The sequence below is a fragment of the Clinocottus analis genome, unplaced genomic scaffold (genome assembly GCF_023055335.1).
Source record: "Clinocottus analis isolate CAN_PGR_092001 unplaced genomic scaffold, fCliAna1.0.p SCAF_17, whole genome shotgun sequence".
NCBI lineage: Eukaryota > Metazoa > Chordata > Actinopteri > Perciformes > Cottidae > Clinocottus > Clinocottus analis.
In genome coordinates, this window is record NW_027175898.1 from 13094726 (window position 1) to 13117649 (window position 22924).

General features: G+C 41.5%; 1 protein-coding gene across 2 annotated transcripts; it reads left to right on the forward strand.

The window, feature by feature from the left end:
• The first annotated feature begins 883 nt into the window (after nucleotides 1–883).
• Nucleotides 884–21268, forward strand: loxl3b (lysyl oxidase-like 3b). 2 transcript variants are annotated; one of them, XM_068580843.1, is made up of 16 exons: nucleotides 884–1558; nucleotides 4704–5102; nucleotides 5607–5770; nucleotides 7992–8209; nucleotides 9402–9467; nucleotides 11076–11132; nucleotides 11529–11736; nucleotides 12752–12932; nucleotides 15657–15811; nucleotides 16516–16686; nucleotides 18065–18224; nucleotides 18850–19093; nucleotides 19275–19390; nucleotides 19728–19864; nucleotides 20231–20342; nucleotides 20456–21268. In XM_068580843.1, the coding sequence occupies exons 2-16, from the start codon at nucleotides 4712–4714 to the stop codon at nucleotides 20527–20529; spliced, it is 2454 nt and encodes an 817-aa protein (XP_068436944.1). In that variant the 5' UTR covers nucleotides 884–1558; nucleotides 4704–4711; the 3' UTR covers nucleotides 20530–21268. The 2 variants fall into 2 exon arrangements, with proteins under 2 accessions (XP_068436944.1, XP_068436943.1); XM_068580842.1 differs by lacking the exons at nucleotides 9402–9467; nucleotides 11076–11132.
• The last annotated feature ends 1656 nt before the right edge of the window (nucleotides 21269–22924 follow it).

Here is a 22924-nt window from a genome sequence, read left to right on the forward strand (position 1 = left end):
ACCTTGTGTTTCTGACATGCTACTTGTCAGAGTTTCATGAAACGCTTAGCCGTCCCATTTTAAAGTCATCTGTTTGTTCAGTTAAACTAGATTTGACTCACTTAATAGTCGGACAGGTTTTTAGCTGTTACTTGATGAAAGTTATGTACACAGTAAGTAAAATGAAGTGCCTGTCATATTTTTGTACACACAAAAATGTGCTCAGCAATATGATTTAAAATGAGACAAACTGGTTCCTTTATTTGCTTGTAATGTTACAAGAAAGCATTTTTTGTAACCATCATTACAAATGTGCTGTCAATAAATCTAATAAATACACACTTTTCATATCTTTGTGACAACTTGTAGAGGACTTTTTTTGTGTTACTTTCTTTGTTCCATTTCCACAGACGGTATTGCTGTGTGTCTAAAAGTAGTCATGCTAATGGCTAAGAGTGGCTATCTGAATAATATATTATTTAATTTTATAATTAAGGCATTGATATGTACATTAATGTTGAAACTGCTACCCTTTATTTTGTTATTATGTATATAGTGTTAGGTAGTCTTCTCGTTATCGAGAATATCTGATGTGAATCGGCAGAACATTTAATGATAAGCTAGCAAGTGCATGTGTAGTAAGAAGTATATACAATCTGTACAGCACTTAAATAGTTTCCAGTAGTAAATGTACTTAGTTACTGTGTTCACCGTACTAAGACAAACGTAAGGCGACGCGACGTCGAGTTCGCCCTCATTCAATCACTTCTGATGTTCCATGTTTCGCTAATGAGGACGAAGTTCGCCTGGAAACCCCGTAGCGATTTGCCGAAAAGCCAATAAAAATTGTCGTGGTGTTTTTTGACGAGAGCTTCGAAAGTTTGGCTTATAATAGCGTGAAAGTCAGTCCGTGAGGGAGAAAAGTCAAGTGTTCCTTTTGTAAGTAGCAGGATTACATATTTACACAGTTGCTAACTAGCCAGCCACTTAATGTCTGCAAGTTGTTTATGGATATAATGGGACATTAGGATTACATTTTAGTCCTCTTAACGTCCAAGCCGCATGCTTAAACCTGCAGGGTAATAAAAAAATATTGCTTATGGCTTTTACAGACAAAATGTTTCCCCAAGAAGATTATTTGCAGCTACGTTCAGGTTGTAAATCTTCAGGCACGTAGCTTACGTGTGAAACACTTGAAATGTACTTTGTAGTTGTTTTTATGCAACGGAGAACTCGCCTGTTACAGAACCATCCATGAAAGAGTTAGTGTCTTTCCAAGGAATAAAGCCAGCCCACTGCAGCTTTGCAGCCTCTTCCTCCTCCTCATCCTCCTCAGTGACGGCTGCACAGCTGGCAATTTACAGACAATACCGCTGCAAGGAGTAATTGGACCACTGCCCCGCAAATTGGACCCGTGTTTGATGGAGGAGATGAATTAGCTCAAGTACTGGGATTTTTTATTCATATTTTGCCTTCGGAGTTTCAGTTTGGGAACTTTTTGGGATCACCAAAAACTGAAGACCGAGCCCCCCTCACGTCTCCACTGGAACCGTTATAACCTCCTCATACTGGAAACAAGGTAAGGCAGATCTGTTGCGAGTTTGAGTGTGAAATGGAGAGACATGCAGGTTTTTTTTTTGCTGTGTTTCAACAGTAAAACAGTAAAAGCAAGTTCCATGTAATACCTTGTGAGGCGGGACTGTGCTTTAAAGTGGGATCATCCAAAATCAAGCCCCTTTCATAATTCACATACTGGTACAAAAAACGCTTTCACTTTTGGGATGCTGAAAGTTGGAGATGGAAAAAAATGTGAGGAATGCTGCCACCAGAAACAAGATTTGCTCCCAAAGCCAAATATTGACTTTGAAAAATAGTTTGAAGTGTATTCACAGGAAACCTTGCTGATATAACATCTGGTGTGATGCACTGAAATGTGATACATTTGTAGAATCATCTAATAAGCCTGAGCCATAAGGGGTAAATAAGTTGTAGCTATATTACCAGTATTTAATGAACAATGAAGTACTCATGAATGGTTCTTTATACATATTAGAGCAACATTTGGGTTGTAAACTCCTTTCTGTGGTGGTTTTTATTTGGTAAGTAATTAATTAATTAGACATGCACTTTCTCAGAATTTCCAAGAAATGTTGGTCCACCATCTGTTTTCCGTTTAGAGCAACTTTAGTTTATTTTTTTCCCCTGGTCTCCCCTGTGTTTGCTCCTGAAACGGAAACTTATCTCATCCTTCAGCATTCCTCTGTGTGATGCAGTTTCTTCCGTCATCCGTTCACTTTCTTTGATGTGGCTCGTTTAGACATAAAGCTCCACAAAGTTCCTGTGAGGTCAACAACATGCGGCAGCAACACACGCTCTGTTGCTTTCTGTTCGGGTCCACAGAAGCACAACGAGCGACAGAACTCTGGTCCTGAAACAGATTCAGAGTTGTATGTTTGTTTTGGTGGGAATGTGTGCAAAGTGTCTCAGGCAAAGACTTTTTGATGACCAAAGTGTTCTGTACGTTGAAGCAAAGAGCTGCGCTGATGCGGAGAACTGCTGCTGCTGGTTGATTTGAGCCTTTCACAAGACCTGATCCATGTGCACATTGGTATGGAGCGAGGGGCGAGATGGGAAGGGAACCAGTTCAATGGCTGGTTGAGAGCGAGGGGGTTGATTTGAATTAAGGTTAGACTGATTAAAATAGATACACCTGTCAATCTCCAAATAATAATAATCTTCTGTGTGTAATATACTTACTCACTTAATTTAACGGGGGTCTTTTGGCTGTGATCTTTATCAGTTACGAGAACATTGTGCTGACATAGTAAATGCTGAGATCTTGTCATCATATTATCTAAACCCCCCAACATAATGATACCTTATGGAACAGAAAAGCTTAAAAGATAGGAGGAAGTCGGTCTGTAGATCTGATCTATTGTATCTCAGCTTTACTATGCATCAGTCAATATTCAAATTGTTGTTAAACTGAGTTTGGTTCCATTCTTTCTGGGTATCTTTGTGTATTTTGCCCCTCTTCCTGCATGTTAATTATTGATCTCTGGCATCAACAACATTGATAAAGGCCGAAATCCATAAAACAAGCTTTAATGAACCTCAATCTGCCTCCAGATGTGGCACCGCATGGCTTCAGTTCAAACCTAGTGGCTACACCTTTAAGGGCTTAGTGTGAACGTGTGTGTCCTTCCATACGCCGTGAAATCGGACTCAGACGATGCAGTCAGACCCAGACATGTTTTGGAAAGGGCACCTTAAGTTTGTAATTTCTGTACAAACACATCACACTACTGTATGTGTGTCTCTGGAGGAACAACCCCCACACTCTCTAAAAGCAAAGAAGGAGCGTAGCTGTCAAGTTATCAATAGCAGGCCTATGTCAGGAATGTTTCAGAGAGCAGGGTGAACATTCTGTAAGGAAAAGAGGGCTTGTATCAAGAAATATGAATGAATATTAACCTGGAGGAAAAGGCCCTGAATGACAGAGATGAAACTGAACAGTAGCTCGCCAACAGTGGGGGAAAATACCCCAAAAGACAAACAAACCTACTGTTGATCACACATATAAACATTCATGTGACCTTTGTGATCGGCCTCTTCGTGTGACCATTGAGGTCGACGCCTTTTTTGAAACGTTCCGTGTTATTCTTCCCCCCATCGGAGCGAAGTCAACACTGACCAGATGGTTTGACTCAAACTGCTGGAGCAACTCGGTTACATCACTCCTGACAGTACTTCCATATGGTGAATGTATTTCCAGCTCCTCTGTGTGAGCTCTCTTGGTTTTTACTTACGACTACTTATAAGAAACAGTGAGGGTATCATTTAAGGCTCCAGGGCCGACCAGAGTGCTACCAGAAGAGTATTTGTGCAGAGCGGAGAGACATTTGGGGGACAACTAAAACGTGGGCTGATCAAAGTCCTCTGTGGTATCAGAATAGCACAAAACAAAACTTAAAAGTGTCCCAAAATAAAATGAATTTAGTGAAAAAAAGAGCAGACGTACCCACCTGTTCAGACGTGTGAATCACCATGAAGGAGGAGAAATAAACTGGAAACAGAAGGAACATCATTGCTTTGCTTAAAGGGAACAGAATTCTCCAACAAAAAGCCCTAAAGTTCACTAATAAAACTGTATATATAACAAACGTATTGTTGGTCGCTTCCATGCAAAAACTGAAAGATCATTTTGTGGTTTTGCCCGCAAGCGTTAAGCACATTTTCCATAATATCAAACTATTTAATGCTCATTGAAATTGACTTAAAGTAAACTCCAATGTGACATCAGTGTCTCATATAAGAAACTATCTGGGACGCACCGTATACAGAACAAGCTAAAAGTGTAATTGTTTGACTTATTATCTTTTAGTTGTCTGATGATATTTTCTGCTCTCACGTGTATGACCAAGTTTGTGGCCATTTGGGGTAATTAGAAAAGCTTAATGGTGTTTTCTCAGCTCAGGAAATGGTTTCTCGTGCCTATGAGATACTTCCTGACGCACCAGAAACATTGTGTCCCGTGTCCTTTTAGAGGCTCTGTACTGTCTAACCTGTAGAAGCTGGTTTCTCCTTAATTCACAGCATCATTGCCGCTAACGCAGAACATTTGAAATACATACGCGCCTAATATTCTGTATTTAAAATAATATTCTGTATTTATAGAAAAACAGTCTTCTCATTGAAACATGTCTCTTTTTCTTCATGTGCAGCTGAAATAATGGAGAAGACAAGACAAAGGCAACAGTTAGTACTCAGCCTTCTGTTTGGGCTTAGCTTACCTTGCTGTCTGGCCCTGACGACACCGTCAAGCGCGCCCACGCGGACACCAACGCGGGCGCCCTCGCCAACGCCAACGCCAACGCCCACACCAACGCTCACACCGTCCCCTTCCCCGTCGCCCCAGTCCCAGACCGCACGGCTAAAGGTCAGACTGTCTGGATACCCCCGAAAACACAACGAGGGTCGGATAGAGCTTTTCCACAAGGGGGAGTGGGGAACCATCTGCGACGACGACTTCTCATTGCATAACGCCAACGTGCTCTGTCGCCAACTGGGCTTCGTCTCGGCCACGGGATGGACCCACAGCGCCAAATACGGCAAAGGCCAAGGTAAGAGTGACCTCCTGAGATTCAGCTTCTGACTTAGTACTCTGTGTGCTATCACATATGGGCCTTTATGATGTCCAAAGGGATTGGTTATCACGCAGGATATTCAGATAATGAAATCGCAGAATTCTGTGAGTCAAAGTAATAATTGATCAATTGAGGGTTCGGCCGTTGTAACACATCCTGCAATTCAAGTAGGTTAAAAGAAATTTGAATTATACTTTAATTAAGTAAAATTAGTTAGTAAGTATCCAGAGCACCAAGTGTATCTTCCAGGCTTGGACTAATTACTTAATACTGGGAATACTGGGTGCTATTTTGGGAGACAACCTCAAGGTGGTGGAAACACAAATTAGCTCTCTCGCTAACTTTGGCACATTTACAATGAGCTGGAAACTGAAATGTTGATTAAAGTGCACTGTCCCTGGGTAAATAAACACATAAATAAACTTTCCGAAAAGCCCGGGAGGGTGCCAGGTCCGCACTAACAGTCTGCTGCCTGTTCAGGGAAAATCTGGCTGGACAACGTGCTGTGCAACGGAGGTGAGAAGAGCATTGAACTCTGCAAGTCCCGCGGCTGGGGCAACAGCGACTGCACTCACGACGAGGATGCCGGCGTTGTGTGCAAAGACGAGAGGATCCCTGGCTTTGTGGATTCCAACGTTATTGATGTAAGTTGTAATTCTGTTGCAGTATAAAAAAAAAGTGCATTTATTAGCTGTTAAAAAGCCCATAAACTTGAGCTGTATAGGGCTCCACAGCTTACAGATAGTACGGTTTAACCCACATGGTGTTGATCCTCTACATGTGTGTGAGCCTGTTAAAGCAGCATGTTCCATGTATGTAGTCCTCCTGTTGACGTAGTGTGTGGACAGATTCCTCTGTAAACCTGACATACGCTCCATAACAGAGTGCAGCATCAGCTGCTGTGACTGATTGGTCGAGGTTGTGAACTCAGCTCACCTTTTCTGGCCCCTTCTTCAGCAGCAACTCCCAGCTTGGGCTTAGTAATTAGGGCAAAAAAAAGTCATGAAAAAAAAAGTCATGGAAAAAAAGTCATGAAAAAAAGTCATGAAAAAAAGGTCATGAAAAAAAAGTCATTAAAAAAAGTCATAAAAAAAGTCATGACAAAGAAAAGTCATGGAATTCTTTTTTTTTTAAAAACCTCATGATAAAAAAAGTTATGAAAAAAAAGTCATGACAAAAAAAAAATTCATATCAGATTTTAAAATGTCAAATTCATCTCTAACTTTTTGGCAAATTAATCACACTCATTTGTGTGTGTGTGTGTGTGTGTTTGTGGCCCCCGAGTGGAGGTACATGTGGGGAGGGAGATTACATTATTTAAAAGGTGCTGGATTATTTATACTATATCATGTAGTGTTATTATCATGATATCAATATTTAATTTTTTAAATGTCACGGTCATAATGAATTACCCAGGAGAAAATGTCATGTCGAAACGTTGGTAAATTATTAAATATGATTTACATTGTGACTATGATCTGTCAGCAGCTCTCTAACACTGGTTTGCATTCCTCATCTCTCTCTCTCTCTCTCTCTCTCTCTCTCTCTCTCTCTCTCTCTCTCTCTCTCTCTTTCTCTCTCTCTCTCTCTCTCTCTCTCTCTTCAAAGAACTGATACACATTGCATCAGAATAAGAAACCAGTTTATTTCCAAATAGATGTTTTGACATACAATAAACAGTCACAATGGAAAGAGAAAAGATTTTTAAAAAGTACCCCGAAAGTCAAGAATCATAAATATGTATTAGAAATGTCAAATATATCTGTTTTAAAGTATAACAAAAAAGAGCGGCACTGTGTTTAAAACAAAGAGGAATGTGCAAAAATAATGACACAAAATATGAAAAAATAATATATATATATATATATATAGATAGTAATTGAGCTGTAGACCTAGAGATATGAAACTTTTGTTGACTCATTTTTGTCTTAATCAGAATTACAGAGCAGTAAATGAATTAAAGTTTATTCATCTCAATATTATATCGAACAATGAATGATATTGACTCATTGTCAGCCCCTTCTGTTTGTGCGCTTTCACAGTGGAATTATCTAAAGTGTTTGTATGCTTGTGCTCTCAGGTGGGACTGATGGCTGAATGTGAAGCAGAGGGTTTAAAAAAAGATAAAGTGTGCTCAGTAAACCCTCCCTGGACAAATAAAGACTTGAAACTGAGGGAAACTCGGAATTTTAATCTAAGAAAACACTGTTGAGTGGTTTGCCGGCTATTTCCGGCCGGTCATATTTTTTTCCGTTTTTTGTCCTTTTTTGATGTCCATTTATTAAACGGTCCGAGGTGAACAAGGTTAGAGCGGGGACTCGCCCTCCGCAGACTCCAGGAAGCGGCGTGAATGACTGGACGAGGTGTCTCTGTTACATAGAAGGGTCTTATGAAAAAAAAAAGGTTTCGTAAGAGTTTCGTAAGTGGGCGGCGTCTCAGACTACTCTCCCTCTTTGTGGCCCGTTGCTGCCAGTCAGGCTCCGTCCAATGTGGCATCCAGACTATAATCTGTGACCACAAGCCCGTTTTTCTTTTCCAAATAAACCACAGCGGAAGTGACTCATTGCAAAACTGGAGTAAAGTTTATCCCTTATGAAGTGTTTGCACCCAAAATGACTGCAAAAGCTGTGACTCATTGTTTAGTCTGTTCCTTTTGTTCAAGACTCTTAAAGAGACGAGCACATGTCTGTGTGCACGGATGTGTCATAGGAGCATGATCAAGAAAACTGCAAACCAAAGCCTCATTGATTTTAAAGAGGAGGAAAGATGTTCTGTATAATTTAGATATTTCTATTAAGATTTAGGTGCATATGAGGAGTTTCAGTCAACTTTAAATCTGGAATTATTATTCTAATTTCCAAACAGACACAAGTCGATGAGAAGAAGATCGAGGAGGTGCGTCTCCGGCCCGTGGTCGCCATGTCCAGGAAGAAGCCGCCCATCACGGAGGGCGTGGTGGAGGTGAGACACAAAGACGGCTGGGCGCAGATCTGCAACCTGGGATGGACGATCAAAAACACACACGTGGTCTGCGGCATGCTGGGATTCCCACACGAGAGGAAAGTCAACAAGAACTTCTACAAGTAAGCAGAGCTGCTCGACTTCCACCAATAAACTCTGATTCAGCCGCATCTTACAACAATTTATACACACAGAAATCATAAAACAGATCAATATGTATTCTTTTATTTAGTAGAAACAGACTGGAGCTCGTCTTCTGGGCCACTTTAAGGTTTGCTTTGATATTTTGGGAGAAACGCTAATTTGTTTTATGCCGAGAATCAGATGGAAGATCATTTACAATGCAAATGAAAACCATGATACTTTTCTTTTGTTTTCATAATCTTTTGGGTTAATTTAATGAGCCTATAAATGCATGCACAGAGCGTTATATTAAATAATAACACTGGACAATTGGACAGAACCATTGTTTCTTCTACAAATGAAAACAACACAGACTCTGGATTGAAGAGACCAGTGAGTACTTTGGTGGACTCTCCGACCTCCACCTCCTTTCTTTCCTCTTCGTCCCAGTTTGTTCTTCCAGTTTGACTGCACACATTATTCATCCCCTTGCTGACGGTTCACAGTAAAACGAGGGGAAATGTGTGTTTTCTCTCAAACATGTGTGAAGGCTGAGAGGAATGGGTCCGGGCTTTGGGTTAGGGAGGTCACATCATGAACAGACAACAACGACTGGAGAGGAGCCAACCTGCACTCGGAAACATTGTTGTGTGTTGTCTCGGTCCCTCTGGGCTTTTTGGGGCTTTTTTGGTTGTATTGTATGAATTTAGGATTCGAGAACTCCCATCCAGGTTTAGTTTTTACTTTAAAACGTACCTCCGAGATTGGTCTTGAAGGTGTTTCAGAGGTAGAGACTTGAATTTCTGTGGGTTCAGTTGTACATCTGAAGTCTGAAGAATAACGAGATTTTTCTGGTTTAATGGTCTCGTGTGTCACCTTGTTACTGTCACTGACCCGCCATGGTGTTAGCAGCCAGAACCATAGAGATACTGCACGTATTAATGAGGCGCTGAGGACTCAAATGGCCGCCATAGTTCTGAATAGTTGGAATAGTTCTGTGATTGCGATCATACCTCGATGACCCGAGTCTGTAATACAATATACTAAAGTCTTGAGGAATGCGATTCACCGCTGACCCTCCAGTACTTGACCTGAAAGAAGAGTGTGCGTGTGCGTGCATGTGTGTGTGTGTGTGTGTGTGTGTTGTCTCTCCCCTGTATGTGATGGAATCTGGCTGTCTCACTGTTGCAGACTTCTGAAGAAGCGAGCAGCTGAGACGCTCTCCAGGCCAAAGGTCAATGTTTCAGCCGGTGGAAGGTACTCTGTCCCCGGGAAAACCCTCCGTCTGCACTCTGCAGCTTCGACAGGGGGTTTCCTGTTGGTGTGCTGGAGAATAACCATTTAGCTCCTGTTTCTAGCTAGCTGCCCTCTTTCTTTTCTCGTATTATCGGGATGAGAAGCATGCGAATGGGTTGTAGATCTTCATTGTCTCCTGCTGAAGCTCTTGGTTGCCTCGTGTGGAGGTTTCTTTCTTATTTCTGTTTATTGTCTTTCACATTTCCACTGACACGGCACAGATTGTAAAAACGTCACATGCAAATTGATATTAAGTGCAGTAAATGCAGAAAAAATGTCTTCTTTGCTCTCAAGATGAAGTCAATTGTTTTTTTTTATTATGTAGACTATTTGAGGCCCTTTTTGACGTCGTTAATCTGTGCTGCGTCAGTTACCCGGGATTCATTTTTTCACAGATTAGTCCTTTAATGCAACAGCTGGAAATCCCATTCCTCATACTCAACAGTATGGCATGCTTTTTGGAGGAGGTCATCCTGGGTCCTTCAACAAAAAACAAAGTCTCAAGCGTCCACGTGACAAGAACCGCCTTGTGTCCGGTAGAATCTGCAAATAATTTCCAGACGATTGTGGTGTGGAGACCCCAACAATAAAATACCTGAAACAAGCTGTGGTTCTCAAACAGGGTCCCAAAAAAATGGGGTTGAGTTCAGAGTAAAGAAAGAGTTAATTTTCCCTGTTTAACTCAGTGTAGAAGTGAGGCCAATGTGAGTAAGAGTCATAAGAGAGTATTCTGATCATTGGTTTCACCTCAACTGAAGTTGATAACTTGTATAATTAATCTGATCTGACAACCAAGATCTTGTCAAATGAGGGTCTGGGTATTAATGTGTATACATTTCGGGATCCTTCACACCAAAAAGATTGAGAGCCACTGCCTGAATTGATGAATCTGGCTTTCTATTTTCTCTTATTGTCAACAAATCCCATGAAAAGATCAAAACCAACGATCAGGGTAGTTGTTGTGTTGCCATAATCTCTCAATGTGTCAAAACAAGGTAATAATGATTTGCAGATTCTAAATGAGTCGGTTCTGGACCAGAGTAATCTGAGGTTTGTTTCACAAGATGCAACTGCATTTCTAATCTAAGACCTGTACTTAAACAGTTGAAGAACTGAGTGTGTGTGTGGTTTATGATATTTAATATCACGCTTTCCTTATTAAACCTACCATCTTGGTTTAAAAGCATTGCCATACGGCCAACACAATCAATGTGGTAACTTGAGGTTCACATTGGTGCTTTAGTACTAACACACACTAGTTGATCGTGCTTTACGTGCAGTGAATCTGAGCAGTGTTGATGAAACGTGTCAAAATAAATGCTGAATCTCCAAATTTTAACTTAATTCTCATATTTGTGTTTCCTTACATGCATTTAAAAGGGAGGCATCAGATATATACAATATCAAAAGTTATCTCTTTTAAAAAATCATGTTGAAGGAGACACATCTTCAGTTTTTTTTTTGTTTTTTTTTTACACAATTGTGCGTCATAACTTTTGTTCCTGTGGTTCTTCACGTTGTCCCCTGTGTTCTCCTGACTGTGCAGTCTAACCCGTGTTTACCTTGCAGGCAGACATCCAAAGCTAAAGCTAACTCTAAGTCTAAACAGAGCAGCGCTGGCAAAAGGTAATCTGAGGATCAACAGAAAAAAAGACCCGCACACATGCTGCTTCCACAAGACTCACCAAGAAATGTCCTGTAAACTAAGAAGAAAGCCAGATAACAAATGTGATACCTTCAGTTTTTGAGTGCGCTGTTGACGGACACTATTCCCCACAATGCAGTGCACAAAAGATATGTAGCTGGAAAACATGTTGATAAATTGTGAGAGATGGTGAAATAGCTCCAAAAAAACCCACAAACTTAAGTATTAAATCTAAGCATTTGGATGTCTTTGTGAAGTTTAGCTTTCCAACACAATTTTCTACGATGATTAATAAATACATCCTGGATATAATAAGCATGTCTTTGGGACAAAGTTCATGTTCCCGCCATCACAGGCCTCGTCTCCGCTCCCTGCAGGTTGTATTTGGAGCGTCAGAAGAATCACTTCCACATCCACTCGGTGGCGTGCGCGGGCACCGAGGTCCACCTGGCGGCGTGTCCTCTGGAGTTCAGCAAGCCCAACGCCACGTCCACCTGCGAGGGCGGCATGCCGGCCGTCGTCAGCTGCATGCCGGGGCCGCTGTTCATGCAGAACAACGCCTTGAAAAAGAAACCTAAGATATCGGTAAAGTATTCTTTAAATCGATAAATTAGTCCTTTTTTTTTTCTCCGCTGATATTTTTGACTTATTAAGAAAAGCACCGGTGTTTCTAATGCTCCTTAAACATGTCACAGTAAATCAGGACAGTAAGCTGGCATGGACAATACCATGACCCCAAAACTGAAGCAGCTAAATGAAATTTAAACTTCTTAATCAGTTATTTACAGATGTGTGCTTTTGATACTGCGACACGTCAAAATGTACCGTGTGAGAAAAGGCCAGTGGGAGGTGATGCTCTGATAGAAACATGTGGTTTACTTCATTTAAAGCCTGTCACTGATGGAGCATCGCTTTCTCAAGCAGAGCTTTATTACCTCTGTTGAGCATTACATTGAAATCTTGACCTTGGAAACAGCTTTCGACTGCATCTCATGGTCTTCCTCAAGAGATGGATGATGTTGTAAAGGACATAATTCAGCTCTGTGCATTGAACTTTGGTCACGTTGTGCTGTTTGATTAAAAAAAAGTAGTTTGTGGACCTTGAGTTGGTTTAAGTGCCAATTTATTGCCCCAAAATGATCCAATTTTGGTTTTCCAATATGAAAAGAACAAAGTCATTTTCTTTTTTTAATATTTCTAATTTGGAGTAATGGAGGAAGACAAAATTAAAATAAGACCTTCTGTATGGATAACACCATTCCATAAATATTAAAACTCATTAAATATATACCAGAAAGAGTTAGTTAGTGGCCCTTGAGTAACGTTTGTCCCATAATAATCTAATCCAATGTGACAGTGAAATATGTACATCTTTGAATAATTAAAGCGGTCTAAATTAAGGATACTACATTCTCTGTATCAGATCTTCTTGAGCGATAGCTCCATTAACAGTTATTACAAGTATTAGCCAATAGCAGGCCGGCTAATATCCCGGTCACATTACTGCTGCTACTTCCCTCCAGGATGCTCCGAGCACCCCACCTGCCTCACGTAGACATGAACCAGAACATATAGTTGCATGTGTCTGCCTGTTGTCTAGAGCAACGTGAGGCTGAAGGGAGGTGCCAAGGTGGGCGAGGGCCGGGTGGAGGTGCTGAAAGACAACGAGTGGGGAACCGTGTGTGACGACCGCTGGAACCTGCAGTCGGCCAGCGTCGTCTGCAGGGAGCTCGGCTTCGGCAGCGCCAAGGAGGCGCTCACTGGAGGCCGCATGGGACAAGGTGAGTCGAGAAGGAAATTGCAAATGTATTTTTATTTCTGCCCACCCCGTACGTTGGTAACTGCGACGATAAAGAAAAGAAAAAAGAGATTTTTAAAGGTAATTTCGTAAAAAAAACAATTTTAAAAGCCAGTCATTTGCTCTGCTCAGGGTGTGTTCGCTGAATGCAATGTGCATTTGATTGGAGGTGAAGAATACTCTTTTCAGCTTTGTCACTTTAGACACAAGTTAAGGTAAAAAGGAAGCAGTTAACCTCCTGTTTGTATTACAATATTCAACCCGAGTGTGATTTGGCACATCTTGTGATGGAGCCTCTTCGTGTCCGCCTGAAGAGGCAGCGCTTTCTCCGTCTGAACAGTCTAAAGGTTCACCCTGCATTTATAGAGAAGTTTCCAGTTTGGTTCACCTCAAAGAATCAGATGTCTGGCTCCACCTCCAGAGGTTTACCTCCACCTGTGGTGTTATTTCTCCATCCTTTGATAATATTTGTAGGAGTAAAATGTGAAGTCTGTGAGCCCTAATGAGACGTTGCACCTCATTATGAATCAAAACATGGCAAAAGTAGAATGTGTGTTTTGAAATGTGTGATATTTGTGTTGACTTGTATGTCGGGGCTGTAGGGGGATGTGCTTATAACTGTCTTCAGATGGGACGTCAGCCACCAGCCATCCATCTGCAGCCCGTCTTATCCGTCAGGTCATCGCTGATAATCTGCCCTCAACGAGGAGGTCACATTCCTACACAGAGTCCTCATTATTTTTAATAAGTTCAGGAATTCGGTGCATGATGAAAGAAAAGAAACAAAGATTAAAAAAAAAAAAAAAACACGTGAAAGAACGAAGCCTGCCACGGAAAACAAATATGCGGCTCATTTTCTGAACAAATGACCACAATAATAGACAAATCTTAGTGTATAACCTCCGTTACAATCCTGACATTCATTAAATAGCTCTTTTGGCTTCTTTTCTGGCTTCTTTTCTGATTCCTGAGATACCGTTTATGGTACCATCTGTGTTGCTCCAGCGAGGTTACGACCACTTGATGTGAAAATGAGGCAGTCGATTTTATACATCCAAGAGTGAATAGTGACAAGAAACAAACACAAACCAAAAGCACAGACGCTGATCGATTTGATTATTGAGATCCTCATTGATCAATGATAATATGCTTACAGAATGTTTAAATAAAATTGTAAAAAAGAAGAAAGAGAAGAGGAAGGGCACAAGAAGTCAAACAGTACTGTGAATAATTATTCACTCACTAAACAAAACTATAAGTGTTGTCACGCCACTCAGAAAGAAGCTAAAATATGTATCCTGGTGTGTGTCTGTGTGTCCATCATAAGAACATGGCGTTAGTGTGTAGTTTCTTTTGGGGTAAGCTGCCCACAGATTCCACCGAACAAGAAACAAGCAGTCTTTTGAAGGGCAGTTCTCAGAAGCGCTGGGTGGAGAAGTCTTCTCCCGGGTGTGTACATTATGATTTCTACCACAGAGGAAGTCGGTCCAGGAGGCAGCAGCAGAACCGCGCTCTGTGTTCAGATGGACGTCGGACCACCGCCTGGCTGAAATAATCCGAGAAATGTTCCCAGACGTCACGGCTAAAGCAATTCCTTTCACGGAAACTTTGTGCTACAATCACCTCATGGTGCTGCGACCTGGGAGTGACGGAGTGAGAGGTTCGAGGGCGACTGGAAACCAGGGTGTTGCCGGCAGAGATCACGCATGCTCTGCAAACATGCCTCTGGTTACAAAGACCGGACTCCATAACTACCGGTTCTGTATCTGGAATCAATAATTTAACATCAGAGGCATTGACATCTGAACTAATATCCCAAACAGCGAACATGCTGTAAATCCTTAGCATCTTACGAGAGAGGCAATTTAGGAGAGGAAGAGGCAAAGACACACAAAGACTGAAGGGAAAACAACAAAGTGTCATGTATGTTCGAGCAGGATAAAGTAGGCGAGGCGTAAGATAGAGATAGAGAGTTGGCGGCCTCTTCATATGAAGGTAAGTTAATATATGTTAGGGAAGAAGAAGTTGGAAGAAGTGTATTCTTCCACAAAAAACGGCAACTTCAATCAAAAGTCCACCAACAATTGTAAAGAGGAGAAAACTGTTCCTTAAACTAAATCAAAAACTCAACACAGCAGGTTCAGCTTACCGGCTCTTCCCATTCTCATCCCAATTATGTTTCTTTTATTTCTTTTTTCTTGGCCCAGATCTTTTCTCACTCGGTCTGAGAGTTGAAAAAAACAAACAAGGACTGACCTGCAGCTTTCTAATCTGATGAAAGCGCCTTATGAAATGCTTTCAGGCTCATTAAATGCTGCAGTGGTTGCAGCACATAAAGCGCCTGTCCCCCATTAAAACCCACATTTTTATTGAGCTCCTTTCTTTGCTCTTCAAAGTATTTTAAAATAGCCAGGCTAATAAAAGCCTTGGGCTGAAATCTGTGCATTTCCTTCTGCTATTGTTCATCACTAAAAGTGTCACACACTTGTTTGGGAATGCTGACGACTTAATTTCCTAATTTTGCAATTTGACGATTTGTCATTTTTTGAACAGTTGATTCTGTGGAGACACTTTTCCTCGGCACACGTCAGCGTCTCGCAGAACTTCAAACTCATCCGACAACAAGTTTGCTTTCTTTCACCTTGACACCGCTTCCTGTCGATGTGACAGTTTGTGTGCGTGCGTGTGTGTGTGTGTGTCTGTCCAGGAATGGGTCCGATCTACATGAACGAGGTGAAGTGCTTCGGCCAGGAGAGGACCATCTGGAACTGCCCCTTTAAGAACATCACGTCAGAGGACTGTCAGCACGTGGAGGACGCCGCCGTCCGCTGCAACGTGCCCCACATGGGACTCGAGGACTCGGTCAGAGCTGAACCTTCTTACTGCAACGATTCATCTCAAAATGTGTTCTGTTAACTTGAGGAAAAGTTTATCTTTGTTTATTCTGTATTCATACTATTCATTACCTCATGTAGCACAAATAATTATGTAATTTATGGATGAAAGTTGTTGAGCTGCATCATACTTTCTTCTGAACAATGTAGCATAGGAATGACCTTGAACAATGGCTGGTATTATATTGTGTTTATTGCATTATTTATTCATAGATCTCTTTGCTGCTCTACATCTTTTCCGAGCTGATACTCACATTTTCACTCTCTAACAATACTGCCGTCACAAAAAAAACATTGTCATGTACGTTCCAAATGAATTATGTTGCTTGAAACCATCTCAGACCAAATCATACTTTTACAAATTAGTGAGAAAAAAAGATGTTGTTTTGTGACAGCAGTGATTTCCCTTTAACGCAGAGTATTTCTGGTTGTGCAGTTTGTATTCCACCAGATGATACTCCTCCGTGTTCCCTGTAGATACACATCGAGGCCGGGCTCTGCGAGCGTTCGCTCTCATCTTTTCAATCCGGGTCACATGACGTGTAAACTACGTCACCGTTAAGATCCCCCTTTACCCCCCAAAAACAACTTCTAACCGATGACATATTTGTATCCAGCCCGGCCCCCTTGTGTATCTACCGCGCTCTCTAAACCCCTCGGCCCCACACACAGATCCGACTAACGGGAGGGCGGACCCGTTACGAGGGCCGCGTGGAGCTGCTGCGCTCGGACGCTAACGGGACGCAGAGCTGGGGTCTGATCTGTGGAGAGACCTGGAGCACCAAGGAGGCCATAGTGGTCTGCAGGCAGATGGGCCTGGGCTACGCTAACCAGGGCGTGCAAGTAGGTTATTAACACCACTGAGGCCAACTTCCTGCCGCCGAGCAGAGCTGCTTTGACCAGCGCGTTGCCTTTTGGTATATTTGACATATGCAAATATAATACACTGTCATAAACACTTCCTTTCATTGTGGTCAATACATTCAATTATCTGCATATATGTTCAAATATGATCAATATGTCTATTCGGTCGTATATTATGTAATATGTGCAGCATACTAATACTTGCTATTAGGTGTGGTCACACATTCTAATATAGTCTTAAAACATATGATGATTTTGGTACATATGTATTGGAAGATACTTGCATGTATTAATGACAGTACATTATGAGTTTCATATGGAGTAGAAGCTTCTTTTTTTCCCACATCACGGTATAGTTTTGGTCTTTTCTCAATGGGCAGACCAATAGAAAAGACTTGCATGAAGTTTTTAGTTAAACTCAGAAAGCGCCTCGCCACTAAAGCCAAGTGGTGACCTCATCTGGAAACCACGCTGACGCCCCCCCCAGGCCCACGAACGTCTAACCAAACTGCTGCTTCAACAACACGTCCTCCTCTGCCCCGAGGACCGTGTGACTAAAAGCGTTAGTTTCAGGCCAGACAGTTCAGAGACGGGACAGGAAGTGTGTGTGTCCCTCCTCACTGACTCCCAGCAGGGCATTTCTGCAGATCCGGATAGTGGGAGGCCGGACCACTTATGAGGGCCGGGTGGAGATTCAGGTTGGCTCCAAGTGGGGCACAGTGTGCAGCACAGGCTGGACCACAAAGGAAGCCATGGTGGTTTGCAGGCAGCTAGGGCTCGGCTTCTCCATGCACGCTATCACTGTAAGTAGACCGAAGGATGAAGACATCTGCTCCTCCATGAGATGGTGGAAGAATGCATTATTTAAGAGGGAAACCTCTCGAGGGGCATCGTGATATCAACTCACATAAAACACACAGAAATGATGATGATTAACGGTCAACAAAATCAATATGACAGAATCATTTTGAGGACTTTTGGGACTCTTTTGGCCTTATTTATCTGATAAAATCAAGTTGCTTTTCAGTAAAAAAAATACTGTGAAAGCTGCAAACGAAAGCAAAATGATACACAATACTTTAGAAAATGTATTTGACTGCAATAATCATAATCTGTCAATAATTCAGTTTATATTGGTGTAGAATTGAGAAGCCTTCCAGTAAGATAATTCCTTTAGTTTGTCCTCCTGTGATCATAAACCGGGTGTTACTCCGTGTCCTCGGCCAGCGACCAGGAATGGGTCACGAACATCTGTTTTTCAGAACATCTCCCTGAACTCTCTGCAGCTCTCTCCTGATGGATGCACTGCGTTTGTTTTCTGTTTGCTCGTTTGTTTTCTGTCCGGACCCCATCCAAGGAGACGTGGTACTGGGACAGCAGTAACGTGACGGAGATGATAATGAGCGGCGTGAAGTGCACCGGCAACGAGATGTCTCTGACTCAGTGCCAGCATCACAAAACGGTCAGCTGCCAGAAAGCGGCGGCGAAGTTTGCAGCCGGAGTCATCTGTTCTGACAGTGAGTGACGCAAACAAGCGGGAAAGTTTTCAACAAGCTGCTGACGTTCAATGATGTAAATCTGAATTTGCGCAGATGTTTTTGTTCTTACATATTACTTCAGTAATGCAAAAATGACAAATGGCTCTTTTTGTCGTGTAACAGTGGTGGATGGATGGAGTACTCACATCCTTTTAAAAATACTCAATTACAAGTAAAAGTCCTGTATTGAGAAGTATAAATATGTATGTGTAATCAGAGAAGTAAAATAACTCAATGCAGAAAAAGGTCCCCTGGGCTATTACTCTATTATATATTATATCATTTTATAATTAATGCTTTCATGTACATGCAGGATTTTACTGTAATTGGTGCAGATGGAGTTCATTTTTCATTAAGGATCAATCTGCTGGGTTTTTTTTCCGCTATTCGATTTATTGTTTGGTTTGTGAAAATTCAGAAAATAGTGAGAAATGGCGTCACAATTACCCAGAGAAAATGTGATGTTCAATTAAACTAAAGCTGTCAAATTCAGGGACGTGGAAAGTTAAATATTTCACATGAGCATCAAGTGGAACGAGAAGAAACTTTGAGTAAAGTAGCTCGAGTAGCTGAAGCCTAATCCTCCTGCCGCCCCTCCACACAGCGACCTCTGACCTGGTCCTGAACGCCCCTCTGGTCCAGCAGACGGTTTACATCGAGGATCGCCCTCTGCACATGCTCTACTGCGCTGCCGAGGAGGACTGCCTCTCAAAGTCTGCAGCCAACGCCAACTGGCCCTACGGACACCGCCGCCTGCTGCGCTTCTCCTCCCAGATCCACAACATCGGCCGGGCCGACTTCAAGCCGAAGGCTGGCCGCCACTCGTGGATCTGGCACGCCTGCCATGGGTAATATCACCTGTCATCATCCATTAACTGTTTGGATGAGGCACACTGGAGTTTTAATGACGCGGGTGACATTTTTAAAGCATACACACAGTAATATTTTTGAATGGTGTGGACTGAAAAGTATTTTGTGTTGTCAGTTATCAAAAGGAGAACAACAACGTGTTTTTTCTGTATTTTACAGCCACTACCACAGCATGGATATATTCACACACTATGATCTGCTGAACGCCAACGGGACCCGAGTGGCCGACGGCCACAAAGCCAGCTTCTGTCTGGAGGACACAGATTGCCAAGACGGTGAGTCTGAGGCTTCACATTCGAGTCAAGCCACAGGGTCTGTGTTCAGCGCAGCGGCAGGTGACGGACATGTTGGATGACACTATCTCAGCTGTCACACCTTTTTAAACAAGCGATAATAACGGCAAAGACACGTGAATGTTCTGCCCTTGTTAAGGTGTTGAGGGTTTGTGTATGCAGGCAACTTGTGAGGAAATCAAAGGTCACGTTTTGATGATAATTACCTTCATTTGCGTAATTTAATATCACTGATTCAGAGAGTCATCAACAAGGATTGCTTCGTTATGGATTCACGAATGCATCTTTAAATCAATGTAAATGTCTCTCGGCCTCTCAGGTGTTTCCAAGCGCTACGCGTGCGCCAACTTTGGCGATCAGGGCATCACTGTGGGCTGCTGGGATTTGTACCGCCACGACATCGACTGCCAGTGGATCGACATCACAGACGTCAGACCTGGAAACTACATTCTCCAGGTGAGCATCTGCAGCTCAATCTGCAGAGCACAAAGCAAATGTTTTCTAGAGATAAAGATACGTGTATATATTGCAGTAGAAATCACTGCACTTTGTTGGGGAAACTTTCAATTTGTATAGTTCAGTGAAGTGTGTTGAGTATTTGCAGAGGAATATACGACATTTGCAGAGGGAAATATGACATATTTATTAGGAAGAAAATACTTCTGCTTACTGTTCACATAAAATGGGGACAGACTGACGACTCATTTTTAAACACCAGCTTTTACCCACAGATGGGATTACTGTTGTAATACTTGTATGTACCGTATGTAATTGTCTATTCTGTTATTAAAATGTTCCTTTTCCTGTTTCTTACCTCTTCAGATTATTATCAATCCAAATCAGGAAGTGTCTGAAAGCGACTTCACCAACAACGCCATGAAATGCAACTGCAAATATGACGGCCATCGAGTCTGGCTCCATAACTGCCACATTGGTAACCAGTCAAAAACCACTAAAACCACCAGATTAGTAAATGTCACATCACTTATATTCAAAGCTTCCTTATCTTTAACTGCTTTGGTGATTGTTTCTTTCTAATCCCTACAGTTGATGCGTTCAGTGAGGAGGCAGAGAGGCGGTTTGAGAAATACCCCGGGCAGCTGAATAACCAGATTCCTTAAAAACACACTTCAAAAGCGACACGCCAACCTTTTTGTTTTCCGGTACCAGAACGCATCATCCCCACATAGTGTCCGGAGTCATGGAAGAAGCCAACAGCATTCTTCTGAATGTGTTTTATACAATACTTGAATATTCAAGTGCTAATGTTTCTCTTGTGTCAGTCTAATGTGAGCTGATGCTATATTTTTTATTACAATGACTGTTATGAATGTTTAGAGTTATGAATGAGGTGTTTTTTTTTAAGCGAGTAGGTTCAGATCTACCTGAGATTGTTAGCGTTAGCCGTAACACATGAAAAGACAGGCAGGAACTGGAGGAAATGCAGCTCTGTGAGAGTCTTACTGGTTTTATACTGGGTATCATGGACAGAGGAGATGGACTGTCCCGTCGCCTCGGATCAAAACGGCTCCTGTCACTGGGATTATTCGCTCTGGGTGGAAGGTTTCCCACATCAGTTACTGTTCAGTTTTCTGCCATCTTGGTCACAGAAATGGTTTTGAAATTACAATGTTTTGTGAATGTATTTATTGCAAAAAATCAAGGTGCTCGTCAATTTGCTTTGGGACCGGCTTGAAGCCGTCTGTAGCTTTATTCTGTGTGTTACTATTAGGAGTCACTTAGGGTCAGGACACAGATGCTATCGGGCACAACAACTACAATTACCCTGAAGAATGTCTGTATGTATGCTGATGTAATCTCACCCGCTGCACCGAATAAAAAGGAGAGGAATGATAATAACGCCGAGTCTGAGAGACGTGTTTGAATAGAAACTGTGTCGAGTCACATTCTTACAGATTTAAGGCAGGGGCTCTGAACATTTTTAACTTGTGACCTCTTTTGACCCCTTGTGATGAAAATAAAAGCAAGTACTGCAATCGTCCAGAAACATAAATATAGAATAGAAAAATAGACAAAATTTTTTTTTAATATTGTAGAAAATGTGTAGGTAAATATGTACAATGTATCGGTTTACGTCTTTGTTTTGGTTGAATACTTTATTTTTAAAGGTCATCCAGAACCTCAAAGAAAGAAAAATAGAAAAGGAAAGTTTAAAATACATAATTTGTGGTTCCCATAATTATTTATTTTTTCACCATAACAATCTATCTAATCCTAAAGTAACCTATTTTATTTTTAATATTAACCAAACTAAAACAATGCTTTTCTTTTCATTTTTCTAGGACCCAAAGGATCAATATTCACCTTTATTACAAACTGTGTTTGCTTCACTCACATATGATGGATGACTGGATTTTAATTTGAACTTCTATTTAAGAAACTAAATAGTTGACAGATCTGCCTCTATATAAATGAAATAAACTTGTAGTGATACTGAGCCAGCTGCTGCTAATCTGAGCGTTCATCTCAATCTACTCCTCCGTGTCACCAGTAATCCAGCCTTTGCTGTGACGGTTGAACAATCTCATTAACCTCAGTCACCGATCACATAACCGCGTGCATCCATCCTATGATGCTCACCATGACAGTCAGTACACAGAGGAAGTCCAAACAGGGAGGATCGCTAAGAATAAAACCACTAGACTACATGCATTTCTTTATTATCGTTCAGAAAATTACAAATCAGATTTTTCTTTATCATTCCACTGAACTGAGTAGGTTCACCCTCCATAAATCTGTCCATTATTTTATCAAGAAATTAATATCTCGTGCTATAAAATTGTTGAAAATGCTCATCAGTATTAGCTAAAGTTTTCAAACTATGTAAAAATATTTGGTTTACGTTATAAAATAGGAAATAAGCAAAAATCCTCATATTGAGGAAACCAAAGGTTGTAATTTGTTTAAAAAATATACTTAAATGATTCATTAATTATAAAATATAAAGTTGCAGGTGAATTGTCTGTCAACGTATTATTTCAGCTTTACGCCACAAATTGAATTAAAAGTGATTATATATTAATGACAATATTATTCATATATTTTAATATTTGTAAAATTAGTGTAAATGTATTTTTTTTTTTCTTTTTTTTTTTTTTTTACACTTTCTGTAAATGTGGCTAGAGCACTGTGGAGATAAACATTGAAGTAATTTCAAAAGAGGAAGAAAAAACAGGTACGGTATTTCACAACGTATCACCTGAGGTCAAAGGTCATGTTTATTTCTGCGTCCTTCACACTAAAGCTGCCGGGCTCCTGCGTTTCTGCACGCCTGACCTGACAGAAGAGGATTATAGAGGTTCAGCAGCATGTTGTCACACATGAGGAGCCTGAAACACCGTAAACACTGACAGCAGTGAGGGGAGCTGCTCACGGCGCCCCCTAGAGGGCTGCAGCTGCACGTGCAGGACCGAAGTGACGTGATTGAGATCACACACGTTACAATCCAGAAAAGCAAAAGCAAACGTTTTTAAAAAAAAAGTCTATTTAGAAACT